The 24,849-nt window shown below is 50.4% G+C and overlaps 14 protein-coding genes across 14 annotated transcripts; 7 read left to right on the top strand and 7 right to left on the bottom strand.

The window, feature by feature from the left end:
• Positions 1 to 242: 242 nt before the first annotated feature.
• Positions 243 to 1,426, bottom strand: AUEXF2481DRAFT_28331 (uncharacterized protein; the record flags this gene model as incomplete). The annotated part of the gene is made up of 2 exons (XM_013489418.1): positions 243 to 1,172; positions 1,226 to 1,426. The coding sequence occupies 2 exons, from the start codon at positions 1,424 to 1,426 to the stop codon at positions 243 to 245; spliced, it is 1,131 nt and encodes a 376-aa protein (XP_013344872.1).
• Positions 1,427 to 2,603: 1,177 nt separating this feature from the next.
• AUEXF2481DRAFT_3886 (uncharacterized protein) lies at positions 2,604 to 3,304 on the bottom strand (the record flags this gene model as incomplete). Its single annotated transcript, XM_013489343.1, has 2 exons — positions 2,604 to 2,657; positions 2,738 to 3,304. 2 exons carry the CDS (start codon positions 3,302 to 3,304, stop codon positions 2,604 to 2,606), a joined length of 621 nt encoding a protein of 206 aa, XP_013344797.1.
• A 1,338-nt stretch (positions 3,305 to 4,642) lies between these two features.
• On the bottom strand, positions 4,643 to 5,093 carry AUEXF2481DRAFT_635781 (uncharacterized protein). The gene has a single exon (XM_013489649.1). It carries the CDS (start codon positions 4,973 to 4,975, stop codon positions 4,721 to 4,723), a length of 255 nt encoding a protein of 84 aa, XP_013345103.1. The 5' UTR covers positions 4,976 to 5,093; the 3' UTR covers positions 4,643 to 4,720.
• A 129-nt stretch (positions 5,094 to 5,222) lies between these two features.
• AUEXF2481DRAFT_635740 (uncharacterized protein) lies at positions 5,223 to 5,857 on the top strand. The gene has a single exon (XM_013489648.1). It carries the CDS (start codon positions 5,312 to 5,314, stop codon positions 5,633 to 5,635), a length of 324 nt encoding a protein of 107 aa, XP_013345102.1. The 5' UTR covers positions 5,223 to 5,311; the 3' UTR covers positions 5,636 to 5,857.
• Positions 5,858 to 8,376, bottom strand: AUEXF2481DRAFT_635741 (uncharacterized protein). The gene has a single exon (XM_013489647.1). It carries the CDS (start codon positions 8,059 to 8,061, stop codon positions 6,079 to 6,081), a length of 1,983 nt encoding a protein of 660 aa, XP_013345101.1. The 5' UTR covers positions 8,062 to 8,376; the 3' UTR covers positions 5,858 to 6,078.
• Positions 8,377 to 9,250: 874 nt separating this feature from the next.
• Positions 9,251 to 10,114, top strand: AUEXF2481DRAFT_3884 (uncharacterized protein; the record flags this gene model as incomplete). The annotated part of the gene is made up of 1 exon (XM_013489342.1): positions 9,251 to 10,114. The coding sequence occupies one exon, from the start codon at positions 9,251 to 9,253 to the stop codon at positions 10,112 to 10,114; it is 864 nt and encodes a 287-aa protein (XP_013344796.1).
• An 893-nt stretch (positions 10,115 to 11,007) lies between these two features.
• Positions 11,008 to 12,636, bottom strand: AUEXF2481DRAFT_38639 (uncharacterized protein). Its single transcript, XM_013489491.1, has one exon. The coding sequence runs from the start codon at positions 12,471 to 12,473 to the stop codon at positions 11,202 to 11,204; it is 1,272 nt and encodes a 423-aa protein (XP_013344945.1). The 5' UTR covers positions 12,474 to 12,636; the 3' UTR covers positions 11,008 to 11,201.
• A 1,137-nt stretch (positions 12,637 to 13,773) lies between these two features.
• On the top strand, positions 13,774 to 14,278 carry AUEXF2481DRAFT_635730 (uncharacterized protein). Its single transcript, XM_013489646.1, has 2 exons — positions 13,774 to 14,033; positions 14,090 to 14,278. The coding sequence occupies exons 1-2, from the start codon at positions 13,917 to 13,919 to the stop codon at positions 14,195 to 14,197; spliced, it is 225 nt and encodes a 74-aa protein (XP_013345100.1). The 5' UTR covers positions 13,774 to 13,916; the 3' UTR covers positions 14,198 to 14,278.
• A 469-nt stretch (positions 14,279 to 14,747) lies between these two features.
• AUEXF2481DRAFT_38636 (uncharacterized protein) lies at positions 14,748 to 15,622 on the top strand. Its single transcript, XM_013489490.1, has 4 exons — positions 14,748 to 14,818; positions 14,990 to 15,147; positions 15,209 to 15,449; positions 15,513 to 15,622. The coding sequence occupies exons 1-3, from the start codon at positions 14,786 to 14,788 to the stop codon at positions 15,315 to 15,317; spliced, it is 300 nt and encodes a 99-aa protein (XP_013344944.1). The 5' UTR covers positions 14,748 to 14,785; the 3' UTR covers positions 15,318 to 15,449; positions 15,513 to 15,622.
• On the bottom strand, positions 15,473 to 16,855 carry AUEXF2481DRAFT_46617 (uncharacterized protein; the record flags this gene model as incomplete). The annotated part of the gene is made up of 6 exons (XM_013489560.1): positions 15,473 to 15,502; positions 15,568 to 15,722; positions 15,783 to 16,208; positions 16,439 to 16,513; positions 16,568 to 16,747; positions 16,804 to 16,855. The coding sequence occupies 6 exons, from the start codon at positions 16,853 to 16,855 to the stop codon at positions 15,473 to 15,475; spliced, it is 918 nt and encodes a 305-aa protein (XP_013345014.1).
• Positions 16,856 to 17,508: 653 nt separating this feature from the next.
• On the top strand, positions 17,509 to 19,010 carry AUEXF2481DRAFT_38634 (uncharacterized protein). The gene has a single exon (XM_013489489.1). It carries the CDS (start codon positions 17,917 to 17,919, stop codon positions 18,889 to 18,891), a length of 975 nt encoding a protein of 324 aa, XP_013344943.1. The 5' UTR covers positions 17,509 to 17,916; the 3' UTR covers positions 18,892 to 19,010.
• A 793-nt stretch (positions 19,011 to 19,803) lies between these two features.
• AUEXF2481DRAFT_96590 (uncharacterized protein) lies at positions 19,804 to 21,295 on the bottom strand. The gene is made up of 3 exons (XM_013489645.1): positions 21,156 to 21,295; positions 20,291 to 21,073; positions 19,804 to 20,229 (listed from the first exon to the last, which is right to left on the bottom strand). Exons 1-3 carry the CDS (start codon positions 21,210 to 21,212, stop codon positions 19,936 to 19,938), a joined length of 1,134 nt encoding a protein of 377 aa, XP_013345099.1. The 5' UTR covers positions 21,213 to 21,295; the 3' UTR covers positions 19,804 to 19,935.
• A 276-nt stretch (positions 21,296 to 21,571) lies between these two features.
• On the top strand, positions 21,572 to 22,464 carry AUEXF2481DRAFT_3878 (uncharacterized protein; the record flags this gene model as incomplete). Its single annotated transcript, XM_013489341.1, has 3 exons — positions 21,572 to 21,638; positions 21,694 to 21,755; positions 21,808 to 22,464. 3 exons carry the CDS (start codon positions 21,572 to 21,574, stop codon positions 22,462 to 22,464), a joined length of 786 nt encoding a protein of 261 aa, XP_013344795.1.
• A 989-nt stretch (positions 22,465 to 23,453) lies between these two features.
• AUEXF2481DRAFT_38632 (uncharacterized protein) lies at positions 23,454 to 24,760 on the top strand. The gene has a single exon (XM_013489488.1). It carries the CDS (start codon positions 23,622 to 23,624, stop codon positions 24,684 to 24,686), a length of 1,065 nt encoding a protein of 354 aa, XP_013344942.1. The 5' UTR covers positions 23,454 to 23,621; the 3' UTR covers positions 24,687 to 24,760.
• The last annotated feature ends 89 nt before the right edge of the window (positions 24,761 to 24,849 follow it).

The following is a 24,849-nucleotide window of genomic DNA, read 5'->3' as shown; positions in this document are numbered from 1 at the left end:
TAGACAGGATCTTACGATGACAGAGGATGGCAGTGGAATATGCAGTTGGAATACACAATAAATACAAATCAATCGTGTTTCTCGTTTAGCATTAAGGGTTCGTCGAAGGGCATGTACAATGAGAGCTTTGCAAAAGAGAAAAGAAGTGTAAACAAAAAAGGCATAGACAAGAAGAGAAAGAAAGCAGGGGCAGAGACCATCAGAGAGGATACGAAAGAGTGTAGAAGTGCTTATCTCTCGGCTCAAAGCATAGTCGGGACAGGCACCTCGAACTTGTGGGGAGCCTTGATGACGATCTGGCTCTGAGAACGCTTGTGCATCTTGGGCTTCTTGCCGGCGAACATGCCAAAGCCAGGCATACCCCAGCTCGCGCTTGCCACTGAAGCGGCGGGACTGACTGGGTTGGAGGCGGGAGGAGAGTTGGGGATCTCTAGATGTTGCTGCAGACGAATCTGTTGCTTCAACTCGACGATCTGCTGAGTCAAAGCATCGGTAGTGTGGCTTTGCTGTTGGAAGAGTTGTTCCATGCTTGCAGTCTGCGACTCGAGCAATTGACGGAAGGTCAACTCGTTGGCAGTGCGCAGCGAGTGCAGCTCCTGGTTCTTTGATTCTATCTGGGCATCCAGTTGAGCCAGAATGGTCTTTGTGTGTGCAAGCTCAGCATCGTTGCCGGCAAGACCTTCGTGAAGTTGCTTGATCTCATCCTCTTTGGCTGCGTTCGAGTCGCTGAGTTGAGCATGCTCCTGATCTTGGAAGGCTACAAGCGAGTTAAGCTTGGAGACTTCGGTCTTGAGGGACGAGATCTCGATGTCTCTTGTCTCGAGGGCGCCACGGGCATCCTTCACGTCCTGGTCGATGTTTGTAAGAAGAGACTTGAGATGCGAGATGCGCTCGTCCTTGGAGTTCGAGCTTTCTCTGAGTTGTGTGACTTCTTCTCTTGAACTTGTGTGGGCCGAAACTTCTTCCTTATGCGCGGCTTCGGATGCAGCAAGACGAGCTTCGAGGTCGGCGATCTGTTGTGATTGTTGACCGATGGTCTGATTCAGATTGACCACGTCGGGAATCTGGCCGAGGTGCTCGAGCATGTCAGGAAGGCCATTGAGGTGGCTGAGGATCTGTACGAAGTTGTCGAGGTTGTGTTGCTTGTGCTGTTCGGCTTGGTCTGCGAGTGCCTGGAAATGTATTAGAACTGATGCGCTGGTTACAGAGGGCATTGTGCGCGTACCTTGAGATCTTGAGCCAACTCGGTGAGCTCACGGCTGCTGGTCTCTGATGCTGCTACCCTTGAGATGTCGGCTGCATCAAAGACACCTGAGGAAGGACGACTCGATGAAGAGAAGACGCCACTGCTGGGACGACTGCTCTTCTCAAAGACGCCAGAGGTGGGACGCGATCCCATAGAAGGGCGCAAGCTGAATTTACCCATGTTATTGGTTGGTGTATGTGTTGTTTTGGATATTGTTGTTGACGGCGTCGAGAAGATGGTCAATCTAGATCTTGTTAAGAAACTTGAAGTCGAGATTGTGTCCGAAGTGTCGAAACAATTCTATGGTAAGTAGAGCAGATCAACACAAAGAGCACAACGACCTTTAATATAACCAGTTGGCTCGCGAAAATGTCCTGTGGCGGTGTATCAAAGCTCTTGGTGGTTGTGCGGTGAGGGGTCCGTTCATAGGCCTAAGGCCTCCCGATCAAGCCCGCATATTAATTTCAAGCGGTGAATCGACAGGGCATAACAGTTCATGACGACAACTTGGTCAACAAGCTGCTGGATCTGGTGATAAGTAAACACACTAGATCGCTGATAGAATGATCCGTTGCAAAATACTCGCTCTAGATTCATCGTGTTGCTGTGTTGCTGTGTTGCTGAGGCGGTCCATCAATACTGGACACAGGCGTGCACCTACATCATACAGAAACAATACTGACTTCTCAGCTCGTGGTTGCTATCAGGTGCAGAGGACGTTTCGAAGGATCATCACAAAGAAGAACGGCCTTATGCAGAGGTAAGGAGTCCAATGTCACCTGAAAGTGGAAGGAACGATTCGGTCAAACAATCACCTGGTACGCCGTGCCAAATCTTCTTTCCCGAGCGGCCAAAAGTCGTGTACCAGACCATGCAAAGCAACAAACCAGGAAGCATCATCATCTTTCCACATCAACGCTTCGATCTGATCAGAATGATGAGCGTCCAATAGTATGCCGAAAGGCTCGACTCTCCATTCGCTAGCATTCGATGATGAGAGACTCATCAACGGTGCTGTTCGTCGTTTGCTTTCCCAAGCACTACCAAAAACTTTCTTTGTCCATTCCTTTCCTTTCTTCAACCACAAGCAGGAGTTCTGGCCTATTGGCCAGAGCCATGGCTAAGCTCAAGAAGTGTGTCTTTGTGCCGTTCTTTTCTACCCTCCAGTGGGAAGATCGAGAGCGTAACCGGGTCGATGATGAAGAAATCTCAAGTGTCGTCGCTCGACCTTGGCTCGTTATTGTGCCTGTTCTCAAGGTCATACGGCAGCGAATAGAAGTTCACTGTTGTTGAGAGCCGGAGATGTGTACGCCTCGGGTTGTTTCTAACGAGCGCTAAATCCACCCACGCCTTCAACTCATTGCCTCCAAACGTGCTCCATCTCGGCAAGGCACAAGACGGCGACCAATATCTGCGCGCTGTCAGCACCAAGTACGAAGGTTTGAAATGCTCCTTAGCACAAGAAGGTACAAGATGGACAGGATCACTCACGAGACTGACATCCACTCCCTTGTTGATATGTGCCTTCCAGACCGTGCGATCAAGACCTTTTTTCTCAAGCGAGCCAACATCGTTGGCCTCTGTGTTCCGGATGTCTGCCAGCTTCATACCCTGGTACTGCACCACAGTGGAAAGCGCTCCGCGGTCTCTTGGGCGAATCTCAATCGTGTTGCCAATGTCGTCAGCAGCAGACTCGCTATGTATCACAGCATCTAGATTGGACCGATTCCGTGCCGCACTGCCACTGACATGCTTCAGTGAGCAGATTCGTTTGCCTTCAACATTCTCTACAGCCCAGTCGTTCTTCATTGCGTAGCCCATATGACGAAGTTCGAAGAGCTTGCGACCAGTGCCGTCAGAGATTGCTCTTCGCCAGCTAAAAGATGTTGCGCCTTTACTTTCGACTCTGAAAAGAGTCTGTCCGGTAGCATCGTCGAGGACGTCTACACTCTTGAATGTGCGGTCATGACAGTGGACTGTTATATTCGCTTCCTCATCTCGACTGAAGCCTGATAAGAGAGTCGGCATGTTCGTCGAAGGAGCTGAGAAGGGATCCATGGTGATTCAGAGAATAATTGCTTGGTGTTTATTATGGGGGGGGTAAGTGCGAATACAGAGAATATCAGACCCGATACGTAAAGGTAGGAGAGATTGCTTTGAAGGTTTGCTGATGAAAACTCCCCTACGCCAAGAATTGATCCTGCAGCACTAAAATAACTTCACGTCACCGGTATAGCCACTCGAATGATCGCCGCATCCTACGAACATTCCTGACATCCATCGCGCACTGCACCATGCGCTTCGATATGGGCGACGATTGAGAACACTTCTGATCCCCACAATTTCGCTCCGCCACATCCAACGGCTTCGGGTAAATAGCATACTGTCAGCCTGATTGCAACTCCAAAGCAGCTGATCTCGCTCTGAAATGGACACCATTTGTTGTAGCTGCGAAAACGCACAATCCGTTCTGGTACCGGAGAGACGTTCAATCAGAGGTTGATAGGTAGTTACTCTCCCTGCTCGACACTGTTGGCACCAAAAGAACCATGCCTTTCGACAGCCAGTGTGGATAGGCTCCGTCGTGGCTGTAGCCTTGCTCTTCATCGAGTAACATCTGGGGCAGAGACCGACGACTCTCTCGGGTTCCAAGTCCTCGCTGCTTTCGTTCTCGTGGATCATGACTAAGCTGATTCTCTTCGACGAACCGCACACTCAAGATCCCTTTGCTGGGTGCTTGAGAGGCTGCTTCCTTTGTTGGCCGGTCAGGTCCGCGGTATACATCGTTGGGCAGACGTGATTAGGCCTGGAGAACGTCTCAAAGAGCGATATCCGTAGATTGGCTGAGCCTCGTCTCGATCAGCATATCCATGGATGATCTCTGTCGATGTTTGAGGTTCGATTCGCTGTAATTTGTAGGTCAGCAAGCCCTTTGTTCGTCATCTTCTGTATAAACGCTGGTGGAATGTAGTCGACATGTCCACTTGTATCAACGATGTGGCCTCAGTCATCACTGAACCGTGTAAGACAGATCTTCTGCTCGATGCATGTCTTGTTCTCTTCGTTGTGTGTGTGTTCATACAGTGGTACCTTCTCGCCATGGAGGATACGACTAACAAGGGCTTCTCAGCTACCTATGGAGCCTGCAGAGGAAGCCAGCTATCAACACACAACTACTCGAAAAAGTCACATCCCAGCCGCACTCACAAGCCGCACCCTAAGCCGCAGACCTCCCAGCCTCTATGAGTCGCCCCCATCGACCAACCACAGTCCTCGATTTCTTCTCACCTCAACCCACAGATCGCACTCTCATCGCTGAATCAGCGCGACGACTAAGCGGCCACCCCTCCAGACCCCTATATAAAGCCCCATCCTCCTCTCTTTCCTCCAAGCTTCTTTCTCACGCGCTGACCATTGCAGTTCCAAGAACCTTGATTTGTCCTGTTTAATGACATGTTATTGTGAAAGGGATTGCTAGATTGATACTTGATGTTTGCCGACATTGAGTACATGCTTAACTTCCAGAGACCTATCTTCAGATATGGCTTTTTGTCGGGTGTGAACATTCCTTTTTTCTTGTGTTTTGAATTTGGATTTGCTGGTCATGGGAAGTTGGCGCTCATCTTGTTGTGGATCTTGTTGTGCTTTGTTTCTTGATGAGCGATGGTGCTTGTGGATGTCTTTTGCCTTTGACCATGTGTATGGTGTAGAGCTGCTGTGTAAGACCATATACGTCTTCGAACTGTTGACACTCTATTTCTATCGAAGTCTCTCTTCTGCGTCGAAGCTTGCTGACCGGTTCCTTCTTCTCCTCTCACAAACTTCACTCTCCTCAGACTGGAGTGTCAAGTCGCTTCGAATTACTCTGTTCTTGTCACGATGTTGATTCTTGTAGGTGAAGGAAATCATGGTTCATGGTTCTTTGTCTGTGATTGAAGGGACTCCAAATCGTAGTTGATCATAGCATGGATCATGACACGGCTGTCTATGAGATGACTCCCCACCGATCTTGTCCTGTCAGTCTCACTTGCCGGATCCTTTTCCCCATCTCTTCCACTCTTACACATGACTTCGACTGCAGATTCTGCTTTGTCGACCTTCTCAGCAGGCGAGACGTTTTGTCTGGCTGCAGCTCAACTAGAAGATGTGTCCTTGCGATCAAGATTTCTTGCCATCTCGGAGCAAACGGCTTCCTTCTCCTGGTCATTGTGTTTCGTCACATCTACTTTGAGGGTCTCGCGACCTCGACCAACTTGGGCAAACTTTGTTCTTTTGTGGCTCTCTGAGTTCCGCGACTGGCCGCAATTTCACATAGATAGTCTGGGACAAGTGGTACTAAACGTTGACTGTGGCGGTGTTGGCACATCTGAACGTGGGACTTGTGATTGATTTGAACGAGCTACTGCTTCTTGCTTTCCCATAATGTCAGTGCTGGTGGCTTGACTGGGCCGTCAGCAGTCGGAAGCCTTTCTCGGCTTGATTTGTCTTAGAACATGCATCTGAGGACATCAACATCAACACCTAGTCCAGAGGATGCGAAGGTATAGTGTAGGAACAGGTACGTTTTCTTCGAGCGCGCAAGATAATTGTGCGTGGTAGTAAGAGCAAGACAGATAAGTGGAAAGGTCGTGAGGGAGAGGAAAAGACGGCGACAAGTGTGGAAGGATGTTGTGACGGCCAGTTTCAGCTCGCACCTTACTCCTTTCTTCCCAAAGACCGACGCAGAGCATTTCGCTGAGGAAAGGACAGAATCTACTCACAGATGAGAAAAAGGTGAGATAGGCGATGCTATGAATGGAGATCTACTGCCTCAGCTTGACAGCCGTGGTACTCTACTGCAACCTGACACCAGCTTGTCTGTTCTTTTTAGCAGTGGCGCCGACAGCCTCGTTTGTACCAGTAAAGCCCAGCAATGATTTTCTCTGCCTATCATCCTCTTCCTGCTTCTTCTTCATACGCTTCTCCGTCTTCTGCTTACCACTACCTTTACCGTGGAATCTATGACTCAGATGCTTGAAAGCCTCCTTCTGGTTCATCTCACGGCCATCCTCGTCATTGTAGCGAAGCTGAACGTTAGGCTTGTATGAGCGCTTGAAGTGCTCAGCCTGCAATTGCGCGAGATAGGCATCACGTTGCTCGTTTTGCTGGCGTTGGTAGTTTTCACGCTCGCGGTGAGACATGCGATCCCAGCGGCCGGATTTACGGTCTGCTTCGCGCTCTTCTCTTGTCTTGCGATCGTACTCGTCAACCAGTGCTTGATTCTCTGCGAGGAACTGTTGTTGTGCGCGGACGGCTGCGTTGGCTTTGTCGGCATCGCTGTCTTGGACAAGACCTCTTTTGCGAAGCATATTGAGGATACCTCCTGCTCCGGATGTGACGTCTTCTTCGTCTGCGAAACCTGTGGACGTCATAGCTGGTCGTGCTGATGATTCTCGTTCCTCGGCCTCACGACGTGCTCGGGCGTCTTCTTCGTCTTCTACCGCAGCGTAGGACTCTTGCATAGTCGCGTCATCGTCTTGGGTTTCACCGATAGCTGGTGTTGAGGTGGCTCGTGTGCGCTCGTCTGCAGAATCTGGTGATTGTGGGCGTCTGAGGTTGGACACAAATTCGGTGGTCTCATCAATCACAAGACCAGGTTCATCATCATCTTCAGCTGTTTCCATGGGTGTTGCGGTATCTTCCTCACGAATGCGGCGAGCCAGCTCAGCAGCATCAGTCTTCTTACGCTTCTTCAATGCTTGCCTACGTTGCTCTGCCAGCTTGGCTTGCAGGTCATCATCATCGAAGGTTTCAAAGGTACGTTTCTTAGCAGCACCGTTCGATGTCGCCTGCCCGTCGATATCCATCTGGTCTCCCGAAGCTTGTTGTGCAGGCAAAGGGAAAATATCGTCCTCATCGGCAGCCTTTGTACGAGAGGTCTTGGCCTTCTTTGGCTTCTTGGGCTTTCGAATTTTGGCAGTTGAAGGGTCCTGATAGTCTGAGATGGGAGTGTCGTCCTTGAGCTCATCCAAGCTGAATTTGATTCCCTTGACGCCTATGCGCTCGGCTTCTGCGGCTTCCCTTTGTGCAGCGACAGCAGCTTGGTCAATGGCGCCAGACGTGTCAAGTGTGAAAGCCTTCTTTTTCTTGCCGTCAATCTCCTCATCGTAATGCGCAAGGATGGATCGGTTGCCATCATCCATGTCGTTCGGGTTATACACAGGCTTGTTCTTTTTGCGCTCCAGCTTCTCTTGCAGCTGCTCTTTCGCTCGGAGATCCAAGTTTTCGAGTTCATCGTCTTCGCTCTCGTCGCCAATAGCAGCATCTTTCAAGGTCAAGATCTGTTCGCCTTCTGCGTCAAACTGATCCAGCTCGTGGGCGACCTTGACACCGGCCAAGTCCTTGGCCGAGTACTCTGCTTGTGCTTGTCGTTCCAACTCAGCCTGCTCTTCTTCGTACTTTCTCGCCTTCTCGATCTTCTTTTGACGCTTCTTCTGCTGCAATAGCCAAGTCTTTGTGTCCATGTCCGCCTCTTCTGCATCTCCAAGACCTTGGCCCTCCAGCTTCGCATTCCGTAACTCGATGTCGCGTGCCTTCTTGAGAGCTTCCTTGCGAGCCAGACGCTCTTGTCTTACTTTCTCCTCATCTTGCAGCTTCTTCCAATTGTCACCAGCGGCAGCCTGGCGCTTTTCCAGTGTGCTCATGTCATCTGGGTCTGACTCTTCCCCGTCATCTTTTGATTTGAACTGGAGACCTTCTTCACCAGGTACGGGTAGAGGCGCAAGGCCCATGGCGACTCTGATCTTGTTGGCATCTTGAATTGCGACGGCGTCCATGTTTGGTGGCGGGTGGGAGGAGACGGGTGTGACGCGCGAAGTTACCGGATTCCACGATGGCTAGAGGCTCGATATCTACTCGTGCTGAAGAACTAAATCACAGCAGAACGACGTGAGGTAACAGAAAGGGATAGGCGCTGTGTGGATGGAGATGGCTAGATGCTCGAGAAAGTCAGATCGTCGGAGTTTGGTGGAGACTAAGACCGACGGCGTTCTCCGGCCTTGGCGTCCTTCGGCGGGCAGCAAATCTCTATATCAAGGACGCAAAGTTTCTCTCTTCCTCTTCTTCTCAATAACAAGATCTGTGTTCAGCGATCCTGGCGTCTTCTTCGGGGGACTGTTCGGTTGATTGCTGTCCAGCTCGACTTTTATGGAGCCATCAGACTATTGTGATGTCAATTATCCGGTCGACAGATTTAAGAACAATATGGCCCTGGGACAGCACCTGAGCTCGCTTCGGCTGAGCTCGGTGTGTAACCTTGGTCAAGAGCGTCATATTCCTGATCCCTTCGCTGAGGCCGTCGGCTTGTGAAGTTGGGGAAAAACCATGACTTGCTTACATCTATATTAGTGAATAATCGCCTCTGTATCGCGTCTTAATTGTCTATATATGAGACTCGCGCTTTTGCATGCAAGCGCGCAGGTTCAAAACACGCATGTCAACAGCAGTTGCGTGGGACAACAGGCTCATCCTTCGCAGTGCACCTGTCGTGTGCCTCCCTAGTTTTCGCTGCTGCGAAGACCGTCCCGGAAATAAGGCATGTCCGAATGTTCAGCTCGAACTCGTCACAATCACATGCAAATGCTTGCTTGTATAGATCTGCAAAATGATCTCTAAAGGCAGGAACAAAACGACGGAAAGAAGGCGTTCTGGCGTGACTTCCGAACGATGGCTTCCCTCAGTCAATGACGTTTTAGAACGCTCCTTCCACCAATGTAACTTCCAGAATAGCAATTCATTATTGGACTCATCCTCACTCAACTTTTACTTCATGCACATGTTCTTCAGCTGACGTCGCCGTGAGAAGTCGAGTAACGTTATCCACGCGATTGACCTCTTCCCGCCGACTCCGACTGTGTCACACTCAAGAAAGACTTTCTGCACCCCGCACGCAGCTGAAGAATCGCATTGGCTCCTCTTACCATTCTTCTTCTCCCTCAACGTTCTTAGTCTTTACTACCAGGCGCGATGACTCTACTAGGTCGTCCGTCTTCAGACCAGGCCGAGCAATTGAGACAGACTCGCAACGATCTCCGCCAAAAAGTGCGCAACGACTGGACATATCCCAACGCTCCTCATGTCGTACCTGACCACTACGCCGCACCGTCCGCCGCTGCAACACCCTCAACTCTGCACATGTCCACGTCTACTCAGGATGCGAGGGACCACGTAAATTCACACATCGCCGCCAATATCACAGCGTACGATCCGCCACTAGACAACCATACTTCCGACGACTGGGTTGAACGATACTACAGCGACGGCGAAGACTCGGCCTCGGACAAAGACGACAAGACTCCACGCTTCGAAACTCCCGACTCGGTTGGTACCAGTCTAGAAGAACGCAAGAGGCGGAGACGCGCAAGGCGACAACAGAGATACGAAGCCGAGATGGCCGAAAACATCGGTCTCGCCCATTGGAGCGCTCAGAGAAATCTTTGGACCGGTGCCCGACCGAGGACTGCTGAGAACCAGACCTCTTCAACAGCGTTAGGAGCGATACCCGATGCCAATCTACTCATACCCAAGGCACTTCCACTTCTTCCCGCCGACAACGCTGTCCGTAGCCGCATAACGACAAACACCTACTCGGACATCTACACAAAGATCATCCTCCAAGGCCGCACTCCCTCGATTCCAATCAACCTCTCAGACATTACTAGAAGCTTGGTTCATGGTTGGAAAGAAGAAGGGAACTGGCCGCCAAAGCCTACACCTGCAGAGGCCAGTCTAGTCAAGAAGCACCCTCATATTAAGGGCAGTTTGAAAAAGATGGGCAAGATCTTTGGTCTGGGTGGACCAGGTGTGCCAGTCGAGAAGGGTCCAGTATAGAACAACGGGCAAGACTGCTACATTTCGCCAAAACGATGCAAAAGTAATCTTGATGCTCCGAGGACTGGAAATATCCCGATGAGCGATGGTCACGATTCTCACGTTGGCGCTCTTGATTCCAATGATCCAAAGGTGATGCTGCGGAGGCTCCAAAGCTTGAGGGTAGATCACCGCCCACCATATCGGTCCCTAGGTGTCCCCGAGGCCAGGCAAGAGGAAGGATTCTTGTCAGTGTCACGTCCTGAGGAAAACGTGACCTGTGCTGCCCGGCAGTTCACAACGCAGCCACCCGAAGACCGGAGAATGGATGGTGAAGTCGCCAGCTCAGCTGACACAAGCATACGATCGGATGTCCTATCGGCCAATGATGAAGATACTTCGGAGGATCTGGACAAGCCGCGCCACAAGAAACCTCGCTCACGGGTCAACAATGAGAAGTCAGGGGGACGAGTTCTAGATCACATATTTGCTGGTGATCAACCGCGATGACTTTGACCATGTAGGAAGGGAGGGCAATGCTCAGGTGGTGTGAAGAACGAGACAAACGAACAGCGGCTGGCGTAAGGTCGGGAGCGGACTACTTCATGGAGCGTCACTTCTAATCTGCTTCAGTATTGTATCTTTACTGTAAAGACGTTCGTTGATCTGATAGCAACAGAAAAATATCGTTCGCTCTCCTCCAATCGTGCAAGACTTCTTCGCTTTCGCTTTTCTCCATGACAAAAAAAGAAAAGGACAAAGAGCCTGTTGGAAGGCTCAGACAGATTCATGTGCTGGTTGGAATTCATTGAACCTCATTGAGACGATGCACAGATGTCAGAGATGCAAGTAATGTAGGAAACGAAAGATTTCATTTTCCTGAGTCCAAGACAGGTTCTAAAATATATACAGGTTTGTTATGCTAGAAACAAAAAAAGCAAGATATCATGCGGGTGTGGAAAAACGAATGTATGCGAAGAAACGCTTGCTATGCCAAAAATGAAGACAGGGTAACAATTATCCTGAACAATGCTGAGGAAATGCCAATTCAAACTCTCCGGGAGCATTGATGATGCTGAGATGCGAAGAAAGCGGAAAGCGAAGAGACTTAAGAGTATTGCCAAGCAGCAGGAGCAGAAGACTCGGCGACTCTGAAAGCAAAGCCAACACAATCCTCAGCGGCATCCTTGACAGCAGCGGCGGCGAAAACAGCATAAGCGTCATCAACAGGGCAAGCAAGGAAGTCATCGCCGTTGAACTGGACATGCTGACCCTCCTGAGCAATGCTGAAACCAGTAACTGAGGCTCCCTCACCAGTAGATGCAGAGTGAGCGACAGTAAAAGACAAACGACCATCAGCAGCAACGTATACCTGCTGGCCTCCCGGGACTGTGGTGTCGAGGGCCAAAGTGTTCTCGCCGCCGAGGAATTGGGTGGTGGTGGTGTTGGGGCAGACAAGACCGGAGATTTCGGGACAGTAGGTGGCAGTGTCCTTTTGGAGCCAGAATTGAGAGCCAGCGGCGTTGACAGAGGCATATTGAATTCCAGACCCTGACCTAATGGCGAGACCGGCAAAAGCACTGGTGGGGGCTGCGCGCTTCTCGAAGGGGTTGGTGCCGAGACAGCCAGCGTATAGGGAAGCGCAGTAAGACATGTTCGCATCAGGAGCAACACGGCAAGCGTTGTAGGATTCCTCGCAAGCCCCCTTGCAAGCGGCGTCCTCAGACGAGCAGAATGCTTGATTTGCGGAAAGACCAGTGACGGGATCGCTGGCTCTACAAGCGTTGTCCTTAGTGACACAGTTGGAAGGAGCAGGGGTAGCGAAAGCACGGGCGACAATAGAAGGCTTGATGGTCAAGCTACCATCCTCAGAAAAGGGATTTTGACCAAGACATCCAGCGTAATCGGAAGCACATTGAGCCATGTTGGCAGAGAGACCGTTAGGGCGAGAAGTTCTGCAAGTGTTGTATGCATCGTAGCAAGTACCCTGGCAAGCAGCGTTGTCGGCAGAGCACTGTGCTTGGTTTGCGGAAAGACCAGTAACGGGGTCGCTGGCTCTGCAAGCATTGTCCTTTGCCACACAGCCAGAAGCAGTGGCACTGGGGGTGGCAGTGGCAGTGGCAGTGGCAGTAGCGGTACCGCTGGTAAGGCCAGAAGTTTTGCTGGCACACCACTCACGAATGCGGGCGGCGTCCTCACCAAGACAGGCAGTCATGTCGCAGGAGCACATGACCTCAGGGGTGCCAACGGCGAGGCAGTTGTTGTAGTCGACCTGGCATTGGTTCTGAGGAGTAGCAATGGGGGTTGCCGATGTGGTGACAGGGGCAGCGAAGGCAGGAAGGGCAAGTGCCAGAGATGAGATGATAATTGAGGACTTCATCTTGATGATTATGGGGTTGTGTGTTGATGTATGATGAAGAGTGTTGTGATAATTCAGATAATGGAAGGTCAAGCAGGACTCTTATATATCACTCTGTGGCCTGAACGTTCTGTGTGACGACACGGATGTCACCTACCTATGCCTCTACAATCACATAGAGATCTACATCAAATACGAAGGGTGTTCTAAAATCAGCATATGAACATAGCAAGGCCTGTGGCAATATAGATGATGTGCAAACCGTCCTGGAATGTTTGCAGAGCCGGTTCAGCACCGATCAGAGTCTAAATGATGTCGGCCAAGGTAAGGCCGTTTCATGGGGTCCGCCTAAGCTTATTGAGCCTTTCGGAGAGATGATCCTGAGACTGCAGCTCTTGCTCTGCCATACGCGGAGACCATGAGCTGCAATACCTTCAGCAAGCATTCCTCAGGCGACGGCCTTCACTCCATCAATTTGTCAATCGAGGACTACGAGGTAAAGCGAAGCTGTGAGCGATTCCCACCGCAGCAGGTATGAAGATTCTTCTTCCGAATTATCCAGAGTTTGGCTTCCACACTGAGCTTGGCCGCTTGGCGGCAACTTAGAGATGAAACCTGGGGGTGTGCATTTCTATTCTTAGCATGTCACAGCGCTGGACCACCGCCTCCACATTGCGGGCCGCGCTCAAGGGACAGACCGACAAGATCTTCTTCCACCTACGTGATGTGTGCTTTCTGCATTGAAGATCCTCGTAAAATGTGCTCCTCGTTATGTAACGTGGTACTGGTCTTGTTGAGATGCTGCTTTGTGGCCTGATGGCAGAGGGCGAAGCCGAGTAAGCACGGGGTTAGTGTTGCATCAGATGAAGTGTCTCAAGGGAGACCGGATCGACTGTCTTCGAGATTGTGCCTTGACTGCAAGGCAAGACAAAGCACATCGCATGTATGGCCCTGTGATGACGATCCTCCTTATCCATATGCTGGATGATTTGGAGAAGAAAATCAGTGTCAGTGACACCCTTCATAGACTGCATTGCATAAGCCGCATGGGAAATAGCACTTGAGAGACTACGGAAGCAATCGCCCAGCGGCGGAAAGAGATTAAATACGTGCGTAAAGTGTCAGAATATAGCATGATCCACCTGGTGTGGAGTAGAACTGCAGATGACAAGGTCATCGGTCACCTTCCTATATGCAAATACGAGTTTCCGATGCTAGTACAGTCTAGCACCTGCGCTCGCTGTGCCTCGGGTTGTCGAGACTGTGCGACGTGCGCAGTCTATGGAAACGAGGTCAACGAGAAAATCAGACCGTCGTAACATCAGTGAATCTGCAGTATATCAGACCGTTGGATGTCTCTTAGCTCACATGCAACACTAGGGACAGCGATATGACTAGGGTTTTATCGCATTCGCCTTGTCGTAAGGGTGGTCGCACAGGCCGATCGGCCATCGCGCTTCCGACATGTCGTCTAGACATCTAAGACGCGCTTCGGTGAAGAAAGACTGTAGGATAGTTTCGGTACCTCTTTTAGCGGGTGGTCTCTTCCGGTTCTCACTATCTCACGTTTTCCGACAGGTGGTTGGATTTCCATGATGATCACTGGGATGTCGCTCGAATTTCAGCTGATGATGTAGGGATACGTCATGAATGAGGTCTTGCTAGACAGGGTCGTCCTCTCGACCATTGCTCGGAGCAATGATCCTACTATTGTCGACGACGAGAAGGTTCAACTGCCTTTCTGATAGTATGAGGGTACGGAGAGAGATCTCTCTACGATGCTGTGTGTGTGGGTAGTCATCAGTATGAGAGATGCTGCTACTACATTGAGTTTTGTTCGTCGAGTCGATTTGATTCGAGAAATTGCACACGCTTCAACATGAATTCACGGCCCCAAAGGGGGTCTTTCAGACCGAACTTACAAAGTGACTCGCTTTGACTGCAGAGTTGCAAATAGATTGAATGCAGACAAGAACGTACTGCAAAAAAGAAGCTGGACAATCATGCTGTCCTGAGCATCTCTTCCATACAGCAGTCAGCACAAAAAAGCTCGGGCTCGGGCTGCAAAAGTTTCGCAACAGTCTGTTGTGCGTGCACAAAACGAGGATGCCTCCTAACGGAGTCGAACCGGTGACCTCGGCATTACTAGTGCCGCGCTCTACCAACTGAGCTAAAGAGGCAGGCATGAAGATGCTCATGTTTTAGTTTGTATATAGATGTGCACGCTGGTCGTCGTTAGCCGAAAGGTATTCGACGCGTCTCACGGCCGGCGTTTGACTACCTAAGCGGCATAGACGTGACATCTCCACAAACTTCCCAAAATAAGAAGAGCGATGGCAGACAGACTGGATGAAGACAAGGTCGATGTGAGTTAGTGTATCTCATTGTCGCGTTGAAACAAGATTGCCTCTTGTCGATTTCTCACTTCGCATCACACAATCTACCGAGACACCATCTATCATCAAGCAGATGCACTTTCTTGAGCACGCGGAACTTTGCTTTTGACACGTCATCTCTGACAACACCTGGAACTACAGCGCCTCAAGTCCTCCCTCTGGTACAGCATAGGCACCATAGTCGACGCCATAGCACTTGACCAAGATCTCAATACCACGCCCCAGTTCATCGGCTCCTTGACAGAGCTCGTCTGGAATCAAATCCTGGTGTCCGGCGCCGATTTGGAGGAGTTTGCAAGGTAGAATTCACCACAACTTATTCTCACTTGTGAGATCCATGCTGATGATGGGAATATACAGACATGCGGGAAGAGACACAGTTGACACGAAAGATGTACTGTTGCTGGTTCGCAGAAACGAGCAGCTCAAAGAGGTTCTGGAGAGTGCATTGAAGGAGATCAAAAAGTGATTCGTACGAACACAAAAGAGTAGGACAATTCAAAGATTGAATTCGTGGCTACTATGGGCTTCTTGCGCCGTGTCTATCTTTTCGCACAAGAGACAGGGTGTGTTATCCCATGAGGCCTCATTACACAGTAAGGTTCGTAAAGGGACATGGCAAGATCATTGCTTGTCGGGGAAACCAAGGTTGACCTTTGAGAAGGGATGTCAGTACTTGAGACGCAATTGACACGATGAATGGCTGAGTAAAAACTTACACCAAAGGCAGGGTATACGAAGCGGTTGGGAGGATGCGTCTTTGAGATGTTGTCCAGAGACTTGACATCCTCGGAGTCAAGCTTGATCAATTTCATGTTCTCCTCGATACGCGAAGGTGTCACCGACTTGGGGATGACGGAGCTTCCACGAGCAACTGTATTCACATTGCGATCAGCTTTTGCCGGGAGAAGGGATGAATAGGGGTCATTCTTACCATGGTAGCTCAACAAGACAGTACCGGGCGAAACATCATGCTTCTTCGCAACCTCTTGAATCTCCTTCTCCTGGAACAGAGGAGATCCAGTGGAACCCAGAGGACTGTATGCAGTAATCAAAATGCCCTTCTCCTTGCAGTAATCCACAATCTCTTGTTGAGGCAGATATGGGTGATTTTCAATCTGGTTGGCGGCGGGAGTGACGGTGGCTTCCTTCAACAGCTCTTCTAAGAAGGGTACTGAGAAGTTGGCAACACCGATGGCCTTTGTCTTTCCGGTCTTGAGGACCTTTTCCATTTCTTTCCAGGTTTGAGTGTATGACCATTCTGTGTCGAGATCACGGGAGCCATCGGGCTTCTTTGGCAAGTTGGGGTGGTTACCATTTGGGTTCATTGGTACAGGCCAGTGCATGAGGTATAAATCGACTATTCCACATAAGTCAGTCTGGTGTTCGAAGCCTGCAAACTCTCGCATATGGTAAACATTGTGACTCGTAGCTGGCAACATGGACGGTACTTTCGAGCACCGGATAGCGGCCATCGAAGATACTCAAAGGTCGCGTAGCTTTTTGACCAAAATACGGTACGGGTACAGTTTCACAGCTGCGCGTCACAATCGCCGACAAATGTGGAGGGACAAGGAAATCGCGACTCACCATAGTCAAGGCCCAGGGATTTTAGACTGAGATCGAGGTTCTCCTCTACTCTAGAATGGAAAGTACACCATAGCTCTGGTATGACTGATTAGCATGTTGTAATTTTCCGGCTTTGTTTTGGTGACTTACTGGTAGTGACAAAGATGTCCTCGCGCTTGAGACCTGACTTGAAGCCTTCGGCGAGACCTCCACCGACCTCGTCTTCGTTGCCGTAGACGTATGCGGCATCAATGTGCTTGTAGCCAACTTTAAGAGCATGCGACACTGCAGTCTTGACCTCTCCAGGAGCAGATTGCCATGTACCAAGACCTGTTTGACATTGGTATCAGTACGAGTGTCACACACTTCAAAGCGCATTCACATACCGAGAGCCGGGATCTTAGCGCCGGTGTTGAGGGTGAAGACGGTATCAGCCATTGTTTTGGGATGCAGTATAAAATCAGGAGTTCTCTTGAGAATGAAGTTTGCAAGTTGAGGATTCATGATCGGGAAATGGGCAAATGTTTATCAAGGGCACGAGGAAAAAACACCTTGCTGTCAACACATCATTCCCCTCCATCGGCCTTTGAAATCCGACAGCTTTCCACCCCGCCCCCACTTTCTTCCTTGGACAAGGAACTTCTTGCCCTCCTTCACCATACTTGAGCTTCGAGCTCGAAACAAGATTGACCCGAGAGCGAAACGTGGAGATCGGCGACTGCTGAACAGTGCCAAGGTTTGTCGAGCGCCGCACCTTCTTTCTCGCTGATACCTTTTTCCGACGCTTGTCGGATTGAGCACAAGTGTCGCGTCAAAAGAGGAAAATTGCCGCCCGAACACGAAGGACGGAAGAACCTCAGCCGTTCACTTGTGCTTGTGTCCAGTCGGAGGCCACTATCCAGATCCACATCCTCGTCATGAGATCAATGATCGTTGCTTTTCGCTCCGACGATGGTGCCGTTGGGATGATCTGGTGGCTACTAGCTTTCGCGCTAGGAAGGCAGGATTTTCCGAGGGACGCATGCCCCCCGACATCAGAGTTCAACCACCCCAGACAACTCTCGAACGACTTGTCAAGCAAGTGCCCGTGGGGCAAAGCAGCCACGTTTGAAGGTATTGGGCGAATGGACGCGAGTCTGCTTACGTTCGGCCCTTGGGTTTCTTCATCCGATGGAAGGTCTTGAGTCGTTCTAGTCTTGTCCGAACTGGGGAAGTGACGGCGTTGGACATGAGGTCTTTGAGTTGAAAGAACGGGGCCCCAGGATAGTGTGTGAGGGTTTGGTAGGTAAGAAGGAGAAGCCGAGTTGGAAACAAGTCCCCGAAGACAGGTAGATAAAAGATAGGTTCTCCTTCCTCGTTTCTGATCACTATTCATCATCGCATTTGTCCGTTTTCTTCATATTTACACACTCAAAAGCAAAGAAAGAACAGTCACACAAACACCACTTTTTTGTCACACCACACCTTTCACAAAGACATATACACACACATCAGGCAAAATGGCACCCATCGCTCTTGAGCAGCCCAATGTCGCTGAGAACTTCAACGACCACAAAGATGGTCTCGCCCTCGAGGCAACCTCCGACAACATTGACGAAGTAAACGTCCTCAAGGCCGCGTTGAAAGTCAAGAACGGCACCGCCACACAAGAAGAAAAGGACATTTACGAAAACTCGCAATTCGACGCCGACAAGGACAAGGAGCAATTCCGCAACTACGAGGACGCTTGTGACCGTGTAAAGAACTTTTACAAGGAGCAGCATGAGAAGCAGACTGTTGCTTACAACCTGCGCGCTCGTAACCGTTTCCACAGCAAGACTCGTGCTGAGATGACCATCTGGGAGGCCATGGAGAGATTAAACACATTGATCGACGAGTCTGACCCTGACACTTCTCTATCCCAGATTGAGCATCTGCTTCAATCTGCCGAGGCCATTCGCCGTGATGGCAAGCCTCGCTGGTTCCAATTGACTGGTCTGATCCACGACTTGGGCAAGCTTCTCTTCTTCTTCGACGCAGAGGGTCAATGGGACGTCGTCGGCGACACCTTTGTCGTTGGCTGCAAGTTCGACGACCGTATCATTTACCCCGGCACTTTCGAGAACAACCCAGACAGCAAGGACCCCATCTACAGCACCGAGCACGGTATCTACACTCCTGGCTGTGGACTCGACAATGTCATGATCAGCTGGGGTCACGATGAGTACCTCTACCACGTCGTCAAGGATCAGAGCACTCTCCCCGATGAGGCTCTCGCCATGATCCGTTACCACAGTTTCTACCCCTGGCACAAGGAAGGAGCTTACCGCTGGATGATGAACGAAAAGGACGAGAAGATGTTGGCTGCCGTCAAGGCTTTCAACCCCTACGACCTTTACTCAAAGTCTGATGGTGTCCCCAAGGTCGAGGACCTCAAGGACTACTACATGGAGCTCATCGACGAGTACTTCCCTCAAAAGGTCATTAGATGGTAGAATGTCTCTCCATTTTTCCCAATCTTCTCATGACTCCTTTGATTTCGACTTAGCGGAAAGCATTATTTGGAAATGGAAAGAAAAACTCCTTTGACCAAAAGAAAAATCTCCACCTTGAGGCAATGATAGATGAACATGAACCTCGGTGGTCGGCGTTAACTCTTGATATCTGTTGTGTTTCTTAGCTATAATGACCTCTTTTCTTTACCATACAAATGAATTCCCTTTTCTTCCACATCATGAACGCAATCTTTGATCATGGAGCTCATACACATAAGTGCCATCATATAAGCGAGATTACCAGAGAAACACAAAGTTCAATGTAGTCTAACCTATCAGTCATCTCTAAAGCACGCGGTAGTCTGTCCCACTTCCTTTATATCTTTCTTCTTCTTTCGTGAAACAACGCTCATCCCACATCGATCTTCGAACTAGAGCAATTCGATAAAGAACAGCATAAAGTCTTTGCCACTCAGATCAAAGCATTGCTATGTCTACCTCCTATTACAAAGCGCTACAATAATGGGAATGAGACGGGGGCAAAACAAATCGTAAACGACTGACCAGGCATCTTCTGTACCACTCTGCCCGGGTAAGGACTCACAAGAAACATCAATACAAAGTGCACAAAGTCTAGAATAACCCTGTCGAGGAAAATCAAACGCATTATACATGCTGACACACTTTCCAGGCCTAGGAAAGCCATGAAGAGAAGGCGTTTTCCGTATCCCTGACGCTATTGACAGCGGAAACCATTCCCCGAAGTCAACATGGTAATAATTCCCGACTCAAGTCACACGAGCCGCAAAGAGAAACCTTGCACATCCAATGCGGCAAAACAAGATCCGAGGATTATTCGAATTTTCATAAAAAGCACATTTCCAAAAAATTATGTACAAACATTTTCCCAATAAGAGGCTCCAACGCCAAAATGCCTTCATCGATGCTGTCCTTTTACAGTCTCGCTCTCTCGATACCACTAGTATCAATAATGACCTTTGGGCGCCACAAGGAAACATCAGCTTTTGCTCTCTCAGAAAAGAATCAAGCAGTCTCGATGACAACCTTGAGGACCAATTTCCCTGCATCGTCTTTGGTGCGTCCAGCCATTCCGAAAGCATCTGGACAGCTCTCCAAGCCTTTGTACTTGTGGGTTACAAGTTTTGAGAGATCGGGTGCTGAGGCCGAGGTGGCGATTTCAATGCCTTCGGGATATGTGTTTGCATAGCGGAAGACGCCTACAAGGTCGACTTCGCGGAGGGCGGCGGCGGACATGGCGAGGGTTTGGATAGGGACGCCCATACCAATTAGCATTACGCGACCGCCTGGTTTTGTTGCCTGTGGAGGGAGAGGATGAGTATTTTGTTGATGAATGGAGTTTGTGGGAGGGGAGACTTACGTAGATGCCTGCTTGTACGCAAGTGGGTACGCCAGTGCATTCAAAGACGACGTCGACTTCGCCGATTGCATTGCCAGAGTCATCGGCGACTTTAGCCACGCCGTCTGCTGTTTCGCGAGCAATGGCGAGATTCTCCTCTGTGTCCTTTCCTCTCTTCATTGGCACGACAAAGCCATGGTGGGCAAAGCCATTCTTGACGGCAAAGTCGACTCTTCCAGCGTCAATATCCGCAATGATGATGGTCTTTGCACCTTTCGTTTTTGCAACAGCAGCGGCGAGAAGACCCACAGCGCCAGCACCAAAGACCAAAGCAGTCATGCCAGGCTTCATCAGACTGCGTCTGTAGGCATGGATAGCCACACCCAGCGGCTCCAACAAAGCGCCCAACTCCATACTCATGCCCTCGGGCAACTTATGACACCACTTGGCAGGATGGTTGATGCGTCCCTGCAGTGTACCCTGGAAATGTGGGAAACTCTTTGCAGAACTTCTAAACTTCATGTCCTTGCAAATGTTGTATCTGCCCTCTTCACAGCGATGGCAGTGGTCGCAGGGAACACCGACTTCGAGGGCTACTCTGTCGCCGGGGGAGAAGTTTGAGACCGAGGAGCCGACTGCTGTGACGATACCGGAAGATTCATGGCCGAGAGTCAAGGGTTCGCGGACGAGGATGTCGCCGTTGCGGTTGTGGTTGTAGTAGTGGAGATCGCTGCCGCAAAGACCGGTGCTGTGGACGGCTACTTGGATTTCATGCTCTGACGGGGCCGGGACATTGCGAGGTTCCTGCGGTACTGGTAAGCTCGTGTTTGATCATGATTGTGTGCTTCCCGTCCGGTCGTTGTCCATCATGGTCAGTAACACTTACGATGCGGAGGTCTTTTGCGCCGTGCAAGACGCTAGCTTGTACTTGTGTTGACGACATGATTGAAATGTGCGAGACAGATAAGAGACAGCAGAGGGCTGCAAAGATGGTATAGAAGAGTGGTATGAGAAGGAAAGCAGGTCGCGAAATGCAATCAATACATAACAATGTCGAGTGATGACTTTCGGCGTCGGCATTTGACGCGGGACCCCCACTCGTCACCCACATCGCTCCTTCCCTCTCTGTCGGCAATTGATGAGGGGCTGAAGCAATGACGTTTCGGCTCAACTGGCGTGGGTCGACTCTCGACCAGCTCCAATTGTCGGCAACCATCGGCCTGAGATACGACAATTAATTCTACTTGGCTCTCTGTGTCTGCTCAACTCTCTTGTCTCTCATACTCCCTCATACTTCGCATCATGGCTTCAGTACAACAACTCTTCTCGCTCGAGGGCCAAACCGCTCTGGTCACTGGCGGTACCCGTGGTGAGTCTCTACCTTATGAAGCGTCTCGAACATCTGTAACTGACATTTCTGCCAGGTATCGGCCAGGCAATGGCCATTGCACTTGCTGAGGCTGGCGCAGACATTCTGCTGGTACAGGTATGCACTCTGTATCCAAACACCCGCAACCTATCCTGACCACTGCCCTCAGCGCGACGAATCGAACCAATCCACCCGAGAAGAAATTCAAAAGCTAGGACGCAAGGCCGAAATCTACACCGCCGACCTGGCATCACGAGAATCCGTCTCCGCTTTGGTCAAGAAAGTCGTCGCCGACGGCTACCAAATCCACATTCTGCTCAACTGCGGCGGCATCCAACGAAGACACCCTGCGCACCAATTCCCCGACAACGACTGGGACGAGGTCCTGAATGTCAACCTGAACTCGGTCTTTACGCTATGCAGAGATGTTGGCGCACACATGCTCTCGCGCGACGCTGATCAATACGGTCGCAGAGGTGCCATTATCAACATTGCCTCGTTGTTGTCTTTCCAGGGAGGCTTCACAGTACCTGCCTACGCTGCTTCAAAGGGCGGTGTCGCTCAGTTGACAAAAGCTCTGTCAAACGAGTGGGCCTCAAAGGGTATCAATGTCAACGGTATCGCTCCCGGCTATATCGCAACTGAGATGAATGATGCTTTGATGAAGGACAAGACGAGGAGTGAGCAAATCATGGCGAGAATCCCTGCTGGAAGGTGGGGCAAGCCTGAGGATTTCAAGGGTCCTGTTGTCTTCCTTGCCAGCAGAGCCAGCGGTTATGTCAGTGGTGAGATCTTGACTGTCGACGGCAGTTGGATGGCCAGGTAGATGGGAATATATCACAATGCACTTCTTGCGTTCCATCTTGCTCACAAACCATTCATGCATCGATTGCGATGGCTGGCGCACGGTCCACTGTAAACAATGAGCCTCATGAGATGCCGACGCGTGGAAATCAATCTTCGGGTTTCTAGGTGATACCACAGTGAGGATATCTTTTCGTCTTCGAGAATGTCGTTCTGTCTTCAGGCTTTAATATCGTGTCAGACCAACATGCTGGACGACCATGCATACCTCAAGCGCAATTGACTACCGAACTCCGCATAATTGCAGTTCCCGGCGCCGCTCAAGCGAACAGTAACTACTTGCCTAGACGACTTGAGAGAAATTCACTACAGATCGTAAACACAGCTCGCCAAACCATCGCGAAGATGGCTGTCTCCTTCGGACTCATGAGGCTTGTATTCGAATCGAGGAAACGCATCTCTCTCGTATCTCGTCTTGTCTTGTCCGAGACCATCTCCACCAGGCAACGGGGCAAGAAATCCCGGTCGGCAACTCGAGGACCCTTTTCATCAAACACCGACGAGGAAAGTCTCCACATCATCTTCCCCTCTCTTCTTCCCTCTTCCCAAAGCCGAAAACGGCAAAGAGGCACGAAGCGCAAGAGGAGCCCCGCATCTCGGGCTTTGCGTATCTTGCTGTGTCGACAGAGAGACTTTTTGATCTTACCAGCGAGATTGAGGTAAGAAAACTGGGGTCCCCGGGTGGTGGAGGCTTTATGTGTGACCATTCGGGTGAATCTCCAGGTTTTCCTCTGACTCCAAGTAAGCAGGTAAGGCGAGGGCAAGTAAGCTCTGACTACAAAGTTCCCAAGGTAGGTAATTCCGCGCGCAGAAGATGGCAGACGGGAAAGGTATTTGTATCTCTGAGCTTCCCTGCTGTCTTGTGGTTCAGAGCAAGTACAGTTGAGTCAACATTTCTGTCGATCTTGCCCTCTTTCTTCTCTTCTGCATAAGAACGAGCAGCTCCTGCATAATCGATTCTGCTACCTTCTCTCGGAGACTGAATTCCACTTTCCTCGACCTCTTGGACATAGCTACGCAAAAACGGATATCTTCGACACTCTTGTCCATTTCTTTCCTATCAACTTCTCTTCCTCAGCTCCCACATCAACAGCTTCTACGACTCCCACAACTCCCATCATGGCACCATCTCGTAAACTCCAAGTCGCCATCTCAGGCCTCGGCCGCATGGGAGCCCGCCACGCCCTAAACTTCCACGAACGAACTCCTCGCGCAGAAGTCGTAGCAGCCTTCACCCCCGAACCCAAAGAAGCCGCCTGGGCACGCGCAAACCTCGACGGCTGCGTCGTCTACACAGACTTTGACGAGATGCTCAAGCACCCCGGTCTCGAGGCAGTCGTCGTAGCCACCGTCACAACCGCTCATGCCCCTCAAGCCATTGCAGCTATCAAAGCCGGTAAACATGTGCTCTGTGAGAAGCCATTGAGCACCTCTGTGGAAATCTCCCAGAGCGTTGTGGATGCGGCGAATAAACACCCGAACCAGAAAGTGCTGTGTGGATTCTCCCGCCGCTTTGACGCCAGTTATAGAGATGCGTTTGCAAAGATGGACAGCAATGCCATTGGCCGTCCTGCAATCTTCCGCTCCCAGACCTGCGATAAACTCGACCCTTCAGGCTTCTTTGTCGACTACGCACAGTTCAGTGGCGGTATCTTTGTAGACTGCAATATCCACGATATCGACTTGGCATTGTGGTACTTTGGACAAGATGTAATGGTCAAGAGTGTTTATGCTGTTGGCATCACTGCCGTGCAGCCCGGGCTCAAGAAATGGAAGGATGTGGACAACGGCGTCGGTGTGGTGGAGTTCTACGGTAACAAGATTGCTTACCTGTACTCGTCACGTATGATGGCGGCAGGACAACACGATATGACAGAGATCATTGGCACCGAAGGCAAACTGACCGTCAATGCCAACCCCTCTGGCACGCTTGTCGAGATGAGCGAGGCTAGCGGTATCCGCAGAGAGATTCCTGGAGACTACTATGGCAGATTCTACGAGGCGTTTGTGAGGGAAGCCAACGAGTTTACGGCCGCGTGTTTGGATGACACAAAGTTGCCATTCAAGTTGAGTGGTGCTGTACAGGCTGTCAAGATTGGATGTGCTTTGCAAGAGAGTCTGAACAGTGGCAAGAAGATTGAGTTTGACGAGACTGGTCGTCGTGTTGAGGTTGCTTCTCTGTAGAAGGGGTTTGAGGTAGAAAGATTTTTGAGTCTATACATATACAAAAGAAGAATACAATCTGTCTTGCACTTTACTCCCATCTTTGCCAATTCACACAAAGTCATCGTTGTGAAGAAGCATGATGCTCTCCAGAACCGGACTAGCGTGCTCACATCCCTCTCGT

The sequence above is a fragment of the Aureobasidium subglaciale genome (assembly GCF_000721755.1).
Source record: "Aureobasidium subglaciale EXF-2481 unplaced genomic scaffold scaffold_7, whole genome shotgun sequence".
Classification (NCBI taxonomy): domain Eukaryota; kingdom Fungi; phylum Ascomycota; class Dothideomycetes; order Dothideales; family Saccotheciaceae; genus Aureobasidium; species Aureobasidium subglaciale.
The sequence above is the reverse complement of the archived record's forward strand: the minus strand, read 5'-3'. Positions and strand labels throughout refer to the sequence as shown.